General features: G+C 41.9%; 1 protein-coding gene across 1 annotated transcript; it reads right to left on the reverse strand.

The window, feature by feature from the left end:
* Positions 1 to 11,489: 11,489 nt before the first annotated feature.
* ZNF706 (zinc finger protein 706) lies at positions 11,490 to 15,659 on the reverse strand. Its single transcript, XM_009323079.1, has 3 exons — positions 15,470 to 15,659; positions 14,156 to 14,263; positions 11,490 to 13,514 (listed from the first exon to the last, which is right to left on the reverse strand). The coding sequence occupies exons 1-2, from the start codon at positions 15,602 to 15,604 to the stop codon at positions 14,168 to 14,170; spliced, it is 231 nt and encodes a 76-aa protein (XP_009321354.1). The 5' UTR covers positions 15,605 to 15,659; the 3' UTR covers positions 11,490 to 13,514; positions 14,156 to 14,167.
* Between the last annotated feature and the right edge of the window lie 2,357 nt (positions 15,660 to 18,016).

Genomic DNA, 18,016 nt, shown 5'->3' on the forward strand with positions numbered 1-18,016 from the left:
TAACTACAACAATCACTATCAAATGGCTGGAAGGATGGTAGAAGAGCAGAGTTATTACACTGTGCAAAATTTGAGGTAATTTGTTCCTGGAATTTGCTTTGTTTCCCTCAGATTATTGAATTCACCAGATAATGTCTGTCTAGAATTCCTCATGCAAAAAAAAATAAACAACCCACAAACAAAGGAAAGCAGTAAATCCAACTCAAATGAACATTAAACCCCTCCAAGACATAACGTAGAGATGAATGCTGTCACCGCTCCCCAGGGTGGTCCTGTAAGGAGGCCACAGAGGACATTTCCTTGCCCGGCCACGAAGGCTGGATGCTGGCGCCATCTGCTCATGGGCGCTGCCAACCGGAGACACCCAGCCAGCACGTCCTGCCCACGCCGCAGCCACGAGGTTTGGGGCTGCTCACGTAGGATTGCGGCTCTTGTCTCCGTGGATCATATTTCCGTTCCCCAATGACTTAATTAAAAGAAAGACAGTAATGCCTTTCCGACCAGGAAAAAGCTAGGTGAAATAAGGAGGCTCTGGATGTCCACCACGAGCTATCCCAGCCATGAAGCTGGCAGCTTCGCAGGGCGCGGTGCTGGGACACAGAGGACAGTCTTTGGTGTACTTGGACTCAAAGGTCAGTAGATGTTTACTTTGCAGCTAAGAGGAGTAGATTTTGCAGATCACGATTAATTCTCCCGGGCACGTGAGCGCTGGACGGAACAATTACAGCTGCGGACAGTTTTATCCTCTTTGCCATGAGCAGAAAATGGAAGGGCTGCAGAAGGAGACAGTATTATATCCCAAATCTCCTTATTTAATAGTGGAACAAAATGTACTTTTATGCCTGTGCAGTTTGTAGCAGCAAGCCGAGGCTTTCTTCCTCTTACCCCAGGGTGCTTTCATTTGTTCTGCCAGCCCATTCCCTGTCGGTCAAAGTATATAAATTATTAATGTACAGACTAAATGCTGTTCTCACTCATCCGGTGAAGAATACATGAAGAGGACAAGGAGGATTTGGCCCAAAGATTTTAATCGTGTCACTCTGATGAATTGGTTTAACACAGCTTTAAATGGGAAGCTTTTTGTTCCGATTTTTGTGGGTGTTTTAATTACTGAATGGGTTATTGTTTGGCTAATTTAAATCAGCATGGAAAGGGAATAGACTGGTAGCTGCTTGAAGGAGTATCCCTATAGCTCTGTCTCAAACGGCAAGAGATTAAGACTGAAAATATAGCTTTATAAATTGTGATTATAAACAGCTTGGAATTTTTTTTTAAGGGAAAATGTATGTGCAGGAAGAGATGCCACCTGCAAAGGAAGTTTGAAATTTTGGGCTAATCCTGCTCCAGCTGAAGTTGAACCAGCACCTAGGGTATGTTTTTGACAATTCATTGCCCTGTACCAAGACATACATGAATTGTATTTCTGCAGAGCCACAGTCAAGTTGAACAAGTGCAGGACCCGGCTGTTCGCGCCCAAAAAGAAACTGTGCTTTGGAAAATACAGGATACGGCAGAACATACACGCAAACAACACTTTGGAAAGTTTTCCTATTATGATAACAGTTATAGAGGTCCAAGGCACATTAAATGATCCCGAGAGGTGGCCGAGTGATGCCACTGAAGATAAAGGTAATGGCTGCAAAACAAAGACCAGCTTCTTGCCCTGATGGCCAAAACCTAAGGGCCGGACCCAGCAAGTCCTACTCCTCTGATTTGTTCCGCACTTGAGCTGGGTAGGTGGGATCTCTCACGTGGATTTCATACTGCCCGCCCTCACTTTGCACTGTGCAGAGCAGGAGGGCAGGTGGGCTGGGGATTCATTTCCTCTCACGTGAGACTTGTCTTTCCAGACAGAAGGACACTAAATGAAAAATAAATTAGATGATGAAGCATGAGAAAGAGGAAGAAGCAAACAGGTTGGGCAGGAGGTGCCAGAAATTCAGCAAAGCCAATCCGCAAGGTGTTGGCAGTTCAGGGTTCACTGGGGGTAAAACGCAGTGGTAAGCCTTGACCTGGGAACTAATTACGTTAAATACATAGCGGTGAAACACACCCAAGGTTTGTAAGGAGCTGTCTGGTTTCTCACTTCAGGAAGAGGGCTGCTCAGTACTGCGGTGGCTTTAGGCGTGGGGAGAGCGGGTCAGGGCTGCTCCCGAGCCCTCCTCTCTGGGGCAACTCTTTACCAGCTGAACATTCACGGTGCAGTAAAAAACCTACCTGGCCACCACTGTGCTGAAGATCGCACGGCAGGTAGGCAGCAGAGGGCATCGGGCAGGGGGGACTGTGGATGTGCAGTCCTGCTCTCCGCCCCGTTTGGTCCCCAAGCCTTGCCTTTATGTTTCTGACTGTCCAGTTCCCTGTCACTAAATAAGGTCACGTGTGTGACGGAGGACAGAAAAGGAGGAGGCATGGCAGACAGAAATGCGGTCTTAAAAAGATGCCTTTGCATGAACTTGGATGCTAAGGGCCAAGGCAGTAAATCCTAATTAAAAACAGATGTAGTCTGAAAAGCAAAGGCCTTGCAGAGTAACCGATTATCTCGGCGAAGAAGGAGCAAGAGAGCCCCTCGGTTGCCTATGAACTGTTTATCCGGTGAAGAAAACAGAGTTGTTTCAGCATCTAGCAGCTGTGACAACTTCTGTCAAAGCAACATACCTATTCTGCAGGGAAAGGCTTGCCAATGTGACCTGAGAAAAAGGGCGGTGTGGCTGTGACCAGTGTGCATTTGGGAAGTGCCAAAGAGTCCTGGCCGTGGAGCAGGAGCCAGCTGTGCCAGGTGCTGTTTGAGACCCCACCGGTGGATGCTGCAAAGGCAGCAATGGGGTACGGGCAGATGGGGAGGTGCTAGGAAATAGCAAGGACAGTAACCGGGAGGACAGCCAGAGCAGCCTGGCAGCTGCTACTGCCTTCTGGGACATATCCTGGTAAAGCAGGGTTTTGAAGGAAGGCGGTGAGGTCTAGAGAGAAGGAGGATGGTACAAAGAGGAGGCGAACACGGGAAAGCAACAGATGAGGAGAACGATCTTTTGGGCGACCCTCTGGATGGCCATTCTCTAAGCAGTGAGCAGGGCCAGACAGTGTATGTGAAGGCTATACACTGGAGGAAGGGATGCGTCACAGAGGAGATGTCAAAGACCTGGAAATAAGCATTCATAAGAATTGGCAAGGCACCTAACTTGGACGAGGGGATCTAGACGGAGACCCAAAGCATGCCAAGGGCTCACACACAACCCAGAGGGAAAGACAAGATAGTGGTAGCAATGCAGAAAGGAGTAAGGGGTGAAGAGCTGTGGACAGAAGGTAAGAGTTTTCTGTCAGTAGTATGGAGCTACAGCTTTTGGCTAGACATTCACAGGAAATGTCAGAGAGATGGGGCTGAGAATTATTCCACAGTAAAGAGGCAAATTGAGGAGTTACTGGGAGTAAAAATGGTAGCTGACTCATGTTTTTGAAGAGGAGTTTTCCTCTCCGAGGAAGCTGGCTGGAAATGGGGATGAGGAAAAGTCTGCCATAAGAATGGAGAGACTAGAAAATGGTAGCCATTGGAAGACAAAAAGAATATAAATAATAATGCTGGTTTTGATATGCCTTCCTAAAATAAAAGAAGGGCTGTTTCTACACAATATGAATCCACAGATTGGGATCCACCTCTTAAAATAGGTGGGGTTTACTATAGCTTAGGAAAAACAAGAGATGCCTATCTCAAAAATAAGCGATGTGTCTAGCACTCTGAAATCTGGTAACTAAGAAATTGAACCAAGGGTAACCATTGGGATTATTTGTTTAATGTCTCTGCATACCAGTTTGCCTGAAGTGTGGCTTGAGACAGACCAGTCTCAATAATGAAGAATCTTGATTTTCAGTTAAATTCTACACCATCTGTTTCATTATAATGCACTTCCATTCACTCTCCAGAGGGACAGTAACAGCTTTACTTGTTTTAAGAAGCTGGAGAACTAAAAGCAGGAATAACACTTCAATACTTTCTTGTAATCAGTTTTAGCAACTAAGCCAATGAGCTCTTGGTAGCGCTTATACCTGCCTGAGGGCCAGAGGCATTTGCAAAGAAATTCTGGGAAGCAGCACTCTTTTTGGCTGTTAAGTTCATGGCCGACCTTTGTTTTTTTGGTGGCACTTTTTGATGTTCCTGTTCCTCTGTTCTGGTCTCCTCTTGAACGGTGACTGCTTCGTTGAGCTTTCCTGTTCATTTCCTCCTGTGGAGCTCCCTGGAAGTGGAAGGACTTCCTTTCTCTCCCTGCCAGCTCTACAGTATGTGACCTGCTGGAGTCAAATTCTGGTCAAAAGCAGCTCATAAACATCCCTGCTGACAACGAAGTCTCAGCATCAGCTTTGTTTAAGTTTCTATCCAGTTTTTCCCCTTCCTGAGACACCAGTTGTATACAAGCCTGTTCGAGTATGTGGTGAGATGAGTATCTGGGTATCAATGCAGCATGTGGAGGTCTGGTACAGACATATCCACAACAAGGAGGCATGGAAGAGGAAAAAAATCAGCCAAGGACTTAGCACATTCATTACCGCATTAGTAATGCGGTATGGGGTGGTGTGCCGGTAGTTGCAAAATATGTCACGGGTGCCATATTAAACACAACCTCTTCGAGACATTGTTAGTTTACTGCCTTTAAATGGATCTTGACCATCATTAGCAACCAATCAATTCTGAGCCAGCCTCAAGTGCTCAAAAGCAAACATTTCATGTAAGCAAACGCACAAGTGAATTGTTCTTACAGCCTCTAACTGGGATCCCACCTCTCCTCCTTCCCTCACACAGGGCAGCTATCAAGGAAAAGCTGTTTGTCTTTGCTGGTCTCGTACAGAAATACAGACTCCCTGCCACTTCCCCACTCCCAGCCGCAAGATCCCCCACATGGGCACCACGGTTTGTCAGACTCTTCCGGGGCCGACTTCGCTCACTTGCCTGGCAAAAGTCAAAGGGATCATTTTCTGCCAGGCTGCTGAGTTGACTGAGCTCATGAAGGTACCCAATAAGCACCCGATGTGGGTGATGCTGGGGCACACAGCTGGGAGCAGGGAAGGCAAAAGGGAGGCAGAAGGACCACCTCGCCCCAGGCAGCAAGCACTAAAAACAGCTCTGCTGCCCGCAGAGCCATGGCCAAAGCCCTGACACTGAGCAAGTTTGGTGCAGGCACTCGGCATCGGGTGCTTTAGCCTAAATTCTCCTTCCTGACTAAAGAAATACAAGCACCGATGGAAATTTGTCTTGTGGTTTGGGCATTTCTCGAGTGTTTTTCTGGTGTCCAGCATCGCAGGAGGTTATTTTGCAGCTCTAACCCACTTGCCCTCCCCCATAATGACACAGAGAGCCTTTCCTCTACCCAGCTGCCTATTTTCACAAAGCTTACAGCAATAGGATTGCCTTTAAGATACCTCCCTTTCTGCAAATTTGGCTGTCTTCAGCCAAGGGGTTTAAAAGTTTGGGCCTAGGGCCAGCTAGACATGACAAGTTATACCACTCCTGTGGCTCCACGAGCCTAATTTCGAGAGGAAAGCAGGCTGGCGTCTGGGAGTAGCAGCCCCGGAAAGCACCTCTGCAAATGCCAGGTTGCTTCTATCCCTTGACAGGAGTGAAAGGTGAAGTCTGGCCACCACCAACTGAAAATAGACGGTGCAACCAAGGCAGTATTGGTTAACTACTAACCAAGTTAGTAGTTTTACACTGGACAATTTTATTGTTACATGATTGCACTCCTACCCATTCACCCACCCCAACTGGGGAAGGGAGGGTGACACAGAGATGTTTTGGTCCTGAGAAAATGCCTGGAGCTGCAGAGCAAGCAAGCGAGACAATTAATTTCAGAAGTGTCTAAGAGAGTGGTTTCCAAATCTCTGTCCATGGGGCACTAGCGTCTGTGAGGTCCACAGAATCACATTGCCCACACAGCGTTTCCAATTAAAAGGCTTATGATAAAATAGCAGGAGAAATTTTGAGGATTGACAGTGACTGTAGTCCAAAAACACCTTATGACGTTATCAACTACAGTTTGTGAAGTCTGTCTTGGTACAGCACTGTATATGTTTTCCAGGACAGACTAGTGCACCTCCTAGGCGTGCAGAAATTGTCTTCTGATTGATAGAGGTCAGTTAAACTGATTCTAGTAAAATATGTGATTTATAGATTTTACAAAGGTGTTCAAGCTAGCAGCTTTCTACACATGCACGTGAATATTTAGCAAATGACAAAATTAAGTTCCTACTGACTTCAGTGATGTAGAATTCAATTATTACTTGAGAAAAATACAGGCATGCTTTGTCTGTTTAGAAAGCAGTCCAGAAGCTGAAAAGTTGTCCTCATTTGCTAGTGGCGGTTATGATCCAAACAGTGTCACATTCTTTCAGCTGCGTAACAGCTCATGCTTTCAGATGCATAATAGCAAATTCTTTGAATGATTTACTGCAGCAGCAAAAAGCAGCTGTGCATTATTGCTTAACCTTTCTTAACATGGTCCTTAATAAACAGTATTTCTTAGACCTCATTAAGAAAAATATTCTCTTTTAGAATTGATCTGGTAAGAGCTAATAGCAGCAGTAGGTGCCCTTTAGAAAATGTATCTAAGGGTTAAGCAATTTTTTCTAAAATCACAAACAATCTAAATTTACTTTCCAAATACAAAATACAGCAAGCGAAATCTAGTCACAAATGTAAATTATTTTTCCCTCTGTTTCCGTGCAGAGACAAAAAGGAGCTCCATTGCACAGAGACTATTGTAGTCAGTTCTCATACTGCACACAGCCCGCTGTGATATGAAATCTGAATTGTATCTCCTTCAACGACAGAAAGTGCCATTGCATTAAGCATTACTGCAACAGAAAGTAAGTAATGACCATAAGAATAATTCTGAACACCAGCAGGACATATACGAATGTTTTAGATGACTTTTTTTTTTTCAGAAGACATCATTCTTCAATTATTCTTTTGGTTGGAAATACTCAGTTTTCACCCTTCAAAAGATCCACAAATAATTCAAAATAAAGCAACCATTTTATTGCAAAATATGCAGTGACGATTTACAGCTAAAGAAAGCATGTATACCAAAAGAGAGTTAAAACCATTAGCAGGTAATGGCTAGTGGGACTTGAAGGCACATCAGGAATAAGAAGCTAAAAATTAAGGCCCATCCTGTTGGCCTGAGAGTATGCTGTGCAATTAACATGCATTTGTTTTCCAGGCGTACTTTCATTTTGCAGAGCACCGTATAAGACACAAAGGCGGCTTGGGTATTACCCTGTTATCGGTGAACAAAAGGTAAAGAAGACAGACACCATGTACTCCCGCAAGGGGCTGGATGGCATCGGCATCCATATGGAAAAGAACAGACAGCAATGATTAAAGCTTAGGGACAGTCTTGGAAACCAGAGGAAGAAACGATCAGAATGATGTCTGGTGAAAAGTCACTCAAGCATTTACTCTAATTAGTGCTATATAGTTTTATATACAGCATAACAGCTATTGCACATTCAGGAGATTTATCAGGCCAGCCCCGTCTGTAGCGACTTTCTCACACTGCCAACGTGTGGGTAAGTAAATACTAGCACAGCTCAAACTTTAATGAGGAAGTCTGCAGCTCTGACACGTTTGGGACCATCAACTGACCAGAATGGAGTATATATAGCTTCTGATAGCTTCACAGTGGGCAAACTGTGCAAAAAAACCTCCAACAAAAACCTTAAAAAGTATTTTCAGAGTTGGCCTCAGTGGTTGTGCAGTGTCTTGTACATGTAAGTGATAGTGTGGATCCTGAGAGACAGAAAGGTGACTGGGTTTTAGGCGGCTCAAAAGTCAACAAAGTAACACGTTCATTAGCAGAGTCATAAAAAACAGCTGAGGTTCTAAAAGGCAGATCCAAAGCATATAAATATCACTTGATAAGGAAGGAAAGAAAATGAAGAAAAGATTTACAAGTAAGTAATAAATAGCACTTTTTACTTCAGTCAAAAGTTAACTAAACAAAGCATGTTAAGAAGTTGAAAGAGTATGTTGACATATTCAGAGGACTTAGATGGTATTCAGGTTGGCAACAGCTGATTGCTCCTATCCTAGGATGCTCCAGCCATCAGCCTCGTCAGTGTGGACCATGACCAGTTCTCTTTGAGAACTCAGGGAGCACAGAAAAGAGTCCAAGAGAGCAGTGGGACAAGCACAAGGAATTTGAAAAGAAACAGGGGACTCTCTCAGTCAACCTAAACCTGGAAAAAGGCTAGAATAATGTTTATAAAATCCTATTTGTAAACACATATGGAAAAGTAACCCAGCAACAGCCAACCAACATGGATTTGTCAGGAACGAAGTATGCCGTACCCCACTACCATCCATTTCCTTCTTCGTGAAAACTGGCCTGGCGGCTGCAGGCACACAGATCCCAAATCTCCCTGTTGCTGTAAAGGCCTTTGACATCGTCATTCTGTGAAGATCTCACAGGTGAAATATGGGGCTCCAATCCATACCGACCATAAGGAGAATCACAGCAGTACAAAATGCTCTCAAAGAGCAGTTACCAAAGGCTTACCGGGAACCTGGGAAGATACTCAGGCAGGGTCCTACAAGGCTTTGCCTGGGATCTATCCCATTCAGTGCATTCATGAACAACTCGGACTATTGAGTTAAAAGAGGACATCAGCAAGACCTCCCCATGATACCATATATGGATGAACTGTAAACAGCATAGGAGACAGATCTAAAATGCTGATACCTTGATAAATTTGGTTTGAGATCCATTAGAGACAGGTACGCAGACACTAAATACATAGGCACAAAATGGCGATTATTAGTGGTACCAAAATGGATCCGGGATGTTCGCAGACCAGGAACTGAATGTGAGTCAATGCGATGCTGTTGCAAAAAGGCAAATATAATTCCAGTGTGTGTTAATAGTGCTCATGTATGCAAGTGCCAGAAGTTAATTGTTCCAGCTACTCTGCACTAGCCTCAGCCAGCACTTTGGGTCACATTTTGCACCATACAATTTAAGAGCACAGTCAAACCGGAGAGGATCCAGAGAAGAGCACCAACAATTGCTAGACTTAGAAGACGTGACCTATGAAGAGTGATTCGATTAACTGGGTTTATTTAAAAAGAAGACTAGAAGGAGAACATGATAGCAATGTTCGTATGAGGGCACTATTCATCACATCTATTGCCAATAAGAACAGTAAGTAATTGACTTAACTTGCAGGGATAAACTTTTGCTGTGATAACTCTCCAGTTGCACGGTTCAACAGTGGTACACGCTGCTCACAAGGTCATGGGATCCCTTTCGTTGGAAGCTTTTAAGAGTTAGAGAAACACTTGTTAGTCACAGTCTTGGCAGATTTGATCCAATCTCAGAGCGAGGAGATGAACTAGATAACTTTCCGAGATTTCCCCTAGTCCTTACTTCTCTGAAAGATCTCCAGCTTTTAGTAATGTTTTGCACAGTGTTTGCAATTTTGTAACAGCTATGAACAGGGAACACAGAAATACGCTTGCCATGCCATTAAAGTGCTGTATGGACCTTAACTTTATATATGCAATGGACAGTATGGTTCAGAGGAAAGCTGTGCCATATTTCCTGAAAAACTTCGAGACACTGCTTGAACAGATTCCTGTTAGATAACAGTGTTGGGACAACTACAGATTCCTCCTTTCCCAGAAACCCCAATGCTAAAAGCCTTATCAGAGAATTGTAAAATACACACCCAACCTATTCCACCTTTTTTTGAAAGCTACCAAGATAACACAACTCCCTCAGTGAGTCTCTGTTGTGCCTTATCTATATAAAAACCATAACACAATAGACAATGCATTAAAAAAATGACAAATAATTTTCAAACCAGACAGTAAAACTCCATAGACACAACTTTACACCCTCCTGCTGTCTGGACTAGAGCAACATCGCTGATGATGCTACAGAATATGGAAAATCACGTACTGAATACCAGTCCAAGGCTGAGTTTTGGGGCTGAATTCAAAGTCCACTGTGAAACCTGTAAGGTTCTAAATAGGTAAATCAAAGGCTCCCAAATTATACACAGCAGAATGGGGCTGAGTAGGCAGAAGTAGGAGCTGACCTTTACTTTGTTTATGGATTCTGTAAGACTAATCGAGTTTACTGGTCAGACCTCGGGAAGACCTCGCTTCTAGTAAAGCCAAATACTTCCCAGCTTGTTTCTGTGAAAATGGGTAACAAAACAGACATCAAGCCTATCAGTATTTGATGATAAAAGACATTCCATCTATTAGCTTTTCTTATCAAGATGGGAAAACAGTTCAATATCGTTTACAGAAATGCTACAAATCCCTTCATTACCATGTGGTTTGCAAACAGCCCCTAGTCATTAGCTTTACTTGAGCTGAAGTGTTTTCAGCTCAACAGCAAATAACCAAAAGGGATAGTCTCCAGGGACGTTTCAGGAGCACTGCATAAAGCCAACTGTTTCCTTAAGGCTACACAGCAACTGGCTTCAACTTTCTATTTCAGATTTTTCACACAGCTTTCTGGTAGCAAGAAAGCAGAAACCCTTAGAGATAGGTACGCTAGAGGTACGGAAACTAGCCTAAGTAACCCCGAGTAACACAAATTGCAAAACTGTTCTTGACTACTCAGTAGTCCCTGAGATGGCCTCATCATAATCACATGTTCTAACTTTTGCTCTGGGATCTGAAGTGAGACTTTTTTCAAAACATTTTAAGCCCTGCTTAAAATGCTATTTCAGATGCCGTTTAAAGCGATTCCCAGAAGAGATGTGGGCTTCTGAAAATCCAAAATCACTTTTGAAAGTTGCTCCACAAGTATCCACGACAGCTGATGCCCATCGTGGCAACATAAGAACCCTTTACCTAAATGCTGTCCCTGCACAAAGATGAATCTTTCTCAAGGGGACACGGGAAACTTTCCATGCCTACTTTTCTTTCTTGTAAAGTTAGACAGCTTCAAGCTCCAGGACTGTCCACAGCCAGGAAATTAATCTTTTAAGTGCAGTTAATACTTGTTTTTAAAAGCAGGCAGGAAATATGACATTTTACATTTTAGTTTTTTAATTCTCTTTAATCAGACACATTACAATGCACAACTGTGTCTTTAGCCAGGTAACAGGGTGCCATCCTTCAGATCAGGAAGAGATGATGAGAACTCCTAGTCCTTCCTCTGACCTTTTAGGCACAAGGAGTACTGCAGATATTCTAAATGAGGACGATTCCCGCATTTAGTATAGCATTCCCCCTATACTTATAAAGCCTTTATAACAATTCAGTCATAGCTTTCATTTATTTCTGTAATTGAGATTGCAGCTACTGCAGCTAGGCATCTTATTGAACTGAGGATCACCCTTGCCTTCTAATACATAAAACCCCCCTAATTTCCTAGGGTATTTTCAACTGGAGCATCGTAAAGTTTCGAAAATACAATCTAACTGAAGTTAACCATCCCACTAGCGATGCAGCTTTCCGGCTCTTCAGTGCTCATTAAGAGAGATAGTTTATGAAACAAAATCTTTTTATTTAATGCTACACAATCTGAATTGAAGGAATAGAACATATACTTCACTTCAGTACCAAGCTATAGGGATACATCCCAGAACATTTTCCAAAGTAAAACCAGATTACCAAATACCAATCAGTGCAAGAAACATCTTTATCCATTTGCACTCAGCATGTTTTTAGACAAACTACAGCATCAGAACATTTAAGTACCTCTCCCGCATACAGCACAAAGGTCGAGAGCAGATTTCTTGCCTTGTGGGAGCCAGTTTGTCAGGATGTATGTATTGATAACATTAAAGAAAAATAAATGAAGCATTACATTCTGATGTCAGGTGTACAAGTGCAATAGTGGATTACTCTCAGAGGAGAACATCATTATCTATAAAAGTTAAGTGGTATACAGGTTATCCTGGAGTGACTATAATACAGAGAAACTTTATGCCAAAGTAAGTATTTACAGAGATACTGTCACAGCAAAGAGGACAGGAAGCTAGTCTGACAGAAGTAGTTCAATAAAGAGCATATGAGTGGGCGAAGACGAAGGCTTTGACTTTATATAATAAAATACCAAGTGCATTCTTTTAAGTGAATGAGTCTTTGAGACTATGGTCCTAGATTTTAGGAAGCCATTTGAAGGTCAGATGTACAGTCCTGCTGCATAGCAAGGGTTACGACTGCCAGAATTTTTACATCCGTTGTAACCTCCGTGAATCACAGCAATTTTAGTATTGCTTCTTACTGCAAGGTCAAAACTAAAGCTCTTAAATAAGCCCCCTCCAAATGCTAAAGATGGGATTTTGTATAGCAGACCTTCTAGCACAATTCAGTGTTTCTCCACTACCTCTGTGCTGTACATCTGGGATAAGAACTGAGCCCAGAACACTTTAAGGGCGATTATGTTTAGCTGCTCAAACGTTCTCGGCCAGAGAGTTATTACCCAGCTTTTTCTTGTCAATGCAACTTCAATCACATCCTATTTCTTGAAGTAGCCGTATTATTTTAGTTACTTTGGCTCTTTTCCAACAAGCTTATTTTAATCTGGCTGTGAAGAAAGGTTATTAATGGCTGGCTATTTTACATATTTCTTGAAGAGTTGCTACTGAAATAACCAGGCGCATCTGAGGGGGAACATGTGTGGTTGACTGCTCAAAATATCATTAAAAATCTTTTCAAATCAATTTTTCCACTAAGAGCAGAGGTGCTTTAACCTAATATTTGCAAGCATTTTTCAAGCCAGCATACCCAGAAGTATTCAATCCTGCCACTTCTCAGCTTTCTCAGCCATCTACCAAATATAAAGGATAACAAGCATAACAAGAGTCTCTCCAGTGCATGACTTCAAGGAACATGATCCCTCGCAGTCATGGAATCCCATTTGAAATGGCTTGCAGTATTAGACTCCAATACACAGGACAAAAATGTAGAAGGAAGTCTCACGATTCTCATGCAGCTTCTAGGGAGTCTGCTGCGCCTTGAGCCAACAACTTGACTACTAGTAACTGGGCTCAAGCAGGCAGCACACCGAACAGTAAATCTGAGCAGCTTCCCTCTTCACTTAAGATTAATTTACTGTAATGTACATTACTTTCAGTGGAATGATACTGCTCATGTTTTGGCAGGATGGGGAAAATTCCACTTTGTCTTTTTTATTATTTTTATAAGGCAGATAATGCAGAAAGTTGAAAACAGAACTTCTACAAGGATTTAATCTGTGATATTGTAAAATCAAAGTACTACTTTATTAAATGAGTTATTTTACACAATATGAACATCAATATAATTACAATTGTAAAAAATTTTTTATAACAAGTATGGACCGATTTTTCAGGATTTCCAGATAGGGCACAACTGTACATTTACACAGAATTGTCTTTGCGTGAAGCCCAAGAGGGAACAGCATAAAAATATGAATGTTTCTGTAGCCCCTTCATTTTTGCTGATCAACAGTTTTAGAAAAGCAGCTGCAGGTTTGTTATATAAGGTCTGACAGTAGAAGAGTCAATAGGTGCCATGATTTCACCTATAAAAAACAAGAATAACTCAGTTAAGCTGAACTGTTACACAATGTGGTTTACCTTCACGTGAATGAAATACCATAATACTGCTTTTTACCTCATTTCAGCCTTTTATTATAACCACTTTCAGTTACAGCCTAACAACTGGCTATTGGGAAATATCTTCTATAGTTAACGCAGAGGTTAAGTTTTACATTTGAACGCAGAAAAATATGCATTCACTTGCATAGCTTCATGAACAAAAAGGCTCAATTGTTGGAAATACACTAAGCAACTATTTCCATTACGTTTTTTGTAGCAACAGACAGATTGTATTTATTATACGCATTTTGTTCAAAGCAAAACTAACATTTCAAAGCAAGAACTGAATAATAAAGTATTCCTACAACTCTAAGGATGACCATTTGAAAGAACATTAATCCCTTTTAGAACAGCCTCCACGCACAGTGAAGTGCCACAGCCATTTCACCTACGTAAGTATTAGCTTGCTTCTCCTGTGTAACAGTTCAGGGGTATAACTTTAACCTACAGTTAGTTTTCATATTAAAGGAAACGAAGCAAGTTGTAAGTCCCAGTTGGTGGTGGTAAAAAAACTGATTCATAATACATCTTTCTCAGACAATCATTTAAAAATTAAGATAGTGACCTGTAGACAACTTTACGCCTGAACATCAGCCAATTCTGGAGGAAGTGGAGTCTTAGGATGCTTGCTTTCAAAGTGCTGTTTGAAGGTCTTGGGATCCGGCATTTGTGTCTGATTAAAGAGAGACATTTAACTTTATGCACAGTACAAGAGTTAAACGATACTACAAAAGTTGTTCCCCCCTATGTTTTATTTGCTTTTCTTCCTGAAGCAAACCATCTCCTCAGTGACACCGCTGTAGTGATAGAAGCACCATTAGTTCAGCTGCAGATTAAGAGAGAATATTTAACCTCAGATTTTCAGAGTGGTGCTTTTAAGGACTAGTATCACACTGTTTTGGCATGTTCATCAATGCTATTATTCTTGCTAGAAACCTCCCTGCAGATCTTACCCTTCACATGCTGGTTTGGTGGAAAACCTACCTCCTTACCATTTTCTTTTTCAACACCTAAAAGATAAATGTTTATCCTTTTCAGAATCAAATCTTTACGAAAGCTATTTCTTTTGTTTATCAATAGGCCAAAGAGTTATGTGGCATAGACTGATTCTCTACTTGGCACAAGCTATCTCAGACCATTGCTACTACGCAGCTGCAGGCATCAACTGCCCAAAGCAATTGCTGCTACAGCCTCATTCCACGAGAAGAGGAGCTGGTTCCAAGTACTTAAGTGAGCAGCCCTTAATTTGGAATCTTATTTAAGACATTCAAAGTGACAAATCTATTCTGGGACTGACCATTTAAGTGAAAATGGCAAGTTTATCGTTCAGCTCCAAAATGAGCACATTCAGGAGAACTAGCCAGAAGGAAAGTATAATCTGATTAGCGCTCACATTTCTGTTCTCTTGTCAAGTCATTTATTGTAGTAGAAGCTACTGTGTATCAAACTTACACTAAAGTTTTTGGCACCACCACTTTTCCTCTCTACATTAACATCAATAACCAGTGATTCTAAGATGGGCCAATTCCACCACAAAGAAAAGATGTTTCCACTTGGAGATTAAACAGGAAGTGATCTCATACTTTTTACATTTTATACATCATACTAACAGCATGTGCAGACCCCTGCAATTCAAAAAGCAAGATAACTACCCAAAACAGATCTGTACATGACCTCTCAGACCTTCTCGTATCTCAATTATCAGTACAGCTGAGTAATCTGTAAGCAAGTCACATAACAGATGCAAATGCCTATAGCAACAAGCTAGACAGCCACTTAAGAAGTATTTTAGTTTCCACTATACAATCTTCTAAAAATTCTGCTCTAGACTGGAAGACAGACCTGCCTACGATAATATTTTGCCTTCAGTTCCTCTTACCCTACAGACAGTGCAGGTATATATCAAGGCAGCCTTGGCTGCGGCCTTCTGATCATGTCCTTGTTTCTTTTTTTGCTCAGCTTGCTTTTTGGCATTTTTCTGCTGCGACTGAATCTTCTGCTGTCCACGAGCCATATCTACAAACAAAAAGAAGACATTTAGTCTACAAATGTGAGAAACTACTGCTGCTAGCTGACTCAGAAGCCGTAACCATGAGCATAAAGCAGTCATGCGATCTGTCCATAAGGCCTACAACTCCCATAATTCATATACAAGACATCTGTTCAAGCTCTTTACTATGTAAAGACTCTCTAGTTTCAGTATCTTTCTTAAAATACGCACCAGAATTATTTTGTTCATTCTAAGGTTTCTTACTCTACAAAGCTGCAAGGTCTACTTTTGAAAAGAGTCAGGACAATTAATGTTTACTTTATAGTTAATAGAAACTTATTCTCCATTTCCACAGGTACAGTAAAATTTAGGGGTTTTGTTGTGGTTTTTTTTAAGCTTAAGATTCAACCTTTATTTCTGGAACTTGAAACAGGTTCCAAGAATGGCAAATCAAAGTATTATCCAAACTGTATTACTGTCTTCTGGTATACATGCTTATGATCTGCTTTGGAGTTGGGAATGGCAAGAACAATAGGTCATCCCTCTTTATTCAAGGCTATTTTTACAGATGGCCATCCTTCTTGATTTTCAGCCAACTTTACATGCCTACATACTTCTTAAAAAGAAGTAAAATTGCCCCCCTCAGAAGCTATTACTCTATACAACACAGCAGCATAAAGGAAGCAAACACTATTGCCACCTGCCATTAGAAGGTCCACCACAAGAAGAAATGAGCTACAAAAATCGCATTCCAGGGAGCAGCAAAACAGCGTATTTTACAACAGCAACGCTCCACCTGCATGCAGCCCACTAGGCCACCCAATTCAGCTTGCACTCCACCCCCAGATCAGACACCAGGCAGGATTTGGGCGCACTGACAGAGCAGGCTTCAGAGTGTGGTTATATAACCCAGCAGCCCACTTTCTGCCATTATCTTTCTCACAGTCCCTCATGGCCCACACACAATCCAGTTGTGCAGCTCTCACAGAAGCACAAGACTTACTATGCAAGCACAGGACAGCTAGTCAAGTCCATTATTTTCAGGACAACTAGTAAAGTCTAATGTTCCCAGCAGGTTGGCTGGTTGGTCATTGCCCCTCTGCACAACCTGGGCATTTGCTCTAAGTTGGGTACTCTGAGACACACTGCGTGGCTACAACCGGTCCGTCATGCAGTCCTTCCCACAAGGACAGACGGCCTTCCACTCCAAGAGGGAGAACAGCCTATCCAAAGACTGACCTCCAGTAAATATGCGTGAAAAGCCCTTAAAACCATATGAAAATGAAGTTTCTATGACACATCAACTACATCTAGAAATTCACTAGTATTGCAAGAATTTCTGGACGTGTAGCATCACAGTGCTTAACACTGAGCAAGGAGAAGGTCCTGAGACCCAAACCAGCTCTTGTGGATTGCGAGGCACCTCTCAGGCCACAGTCCAGTTCTTTCATGATATTTAACACCACCATGCAACCCTTTGCAGCAGTATTACACTACATCTTCAGCGTTCCCTCCTCTCCCCCATCAGTTTCTCTAAAGGAGAATTCAGGAGTCCATACAGCTAACAAAATTGAACAGAAGAAAACACAAATTCTTTTAACAAGCATACAGAAATACATGCGGCATTCTACAGTTTCCATAAAATACAGCACTGAACGTTAACAGACTAAAAATACCAGTCTATGTTTCACTGTACACTACAGTTACTCCAAAACATCCCAGCCAGGGCCTCACACTGTTTACGTACAGCATGGCTCAACAAGAACACTGAGCTCCCATTAAAAAAACAAACAAACAAACAAACAAAGAGATATTGCCAATAGCTTTGCATACACTAGAAGGAACTGTAGGTTTTATTTCGGTTCTATTTTACTAGCATTACAGTAATCCTCCAGAAGTCAGGGGGTTCCTGATAGAGAATACTCAGATGTAATAAAAAAGAATGATTTTCATGAAGTGTTTGCATATTACTTTGTATTTTAGTCCCCTGATAAGAGCTTATTAAGTAGTACATTGCAACAGCCAACCACACTGAGCTTGTATGTATTGGGCAACTGCTGGTTTTAGTTAAGACAAACAAGAAAACATGAACAAAAACATCTGCTTAAAAATATCAACCTCCATATGATGCCCGAGACCAAAAAGTCCAAGAGTTTAAGTACTGCAATTACACTAATACAGTTGAAACACACAGAGTGAATACTCAATTACTGGAAAACTAAGATTATTTGGACTATCAGCATACTAAGAAAGTGACAAAGATAATCCCAAAGTTCATTTAAAATAACGATGAGTTCATCTACAGGCTAAATCTGTATTTCAGTTGCACAACACAGGTAAGTGTTGTTTTCCTTATCAGGCACACCCTCAGAGAGCCCAGCAAACAGGCCTGCTGTTTTGAAATAAAAATGCGTGAGCACATAGGAAGCCTAACAC

The sequence above is a fragment of the Pygoscelis adeliae genome, unplaced genomic scaffold (assembly GCF_000699105.1).
Source record: "Pygoscelis adeliae isolate BGI_AS28 unplaced genomic scaffold, ASM69910v1 Scaffold174, whole genome shotgun sequence".
Lineage (NCBI taxonomy): Eukaryota > Metazoa > Chordata > Aves > Sphenisciformes > Spheniscidae > Pygoscelis > Pygoscelis adeliae.

What these genes read in the sequence shown, in the direction of transcription:
- ZNF706 (XM_009323079.1), bottom strand. Translation starts at nt 15,604, where the DNA reads ATGGCTCGTGGACAGCAGAAGATTCAGTCGCAGCAGAAAAATGCCAAA. An exon ending in ATACCTGCACTGTCTGTAGG is followed by an intron (nt 14,264 to 15,469) that starts GTAAGAGGAACT and finishes CTCTTTAATCAG; the next exon opens with ACACAAATGCCGGATCCCAA.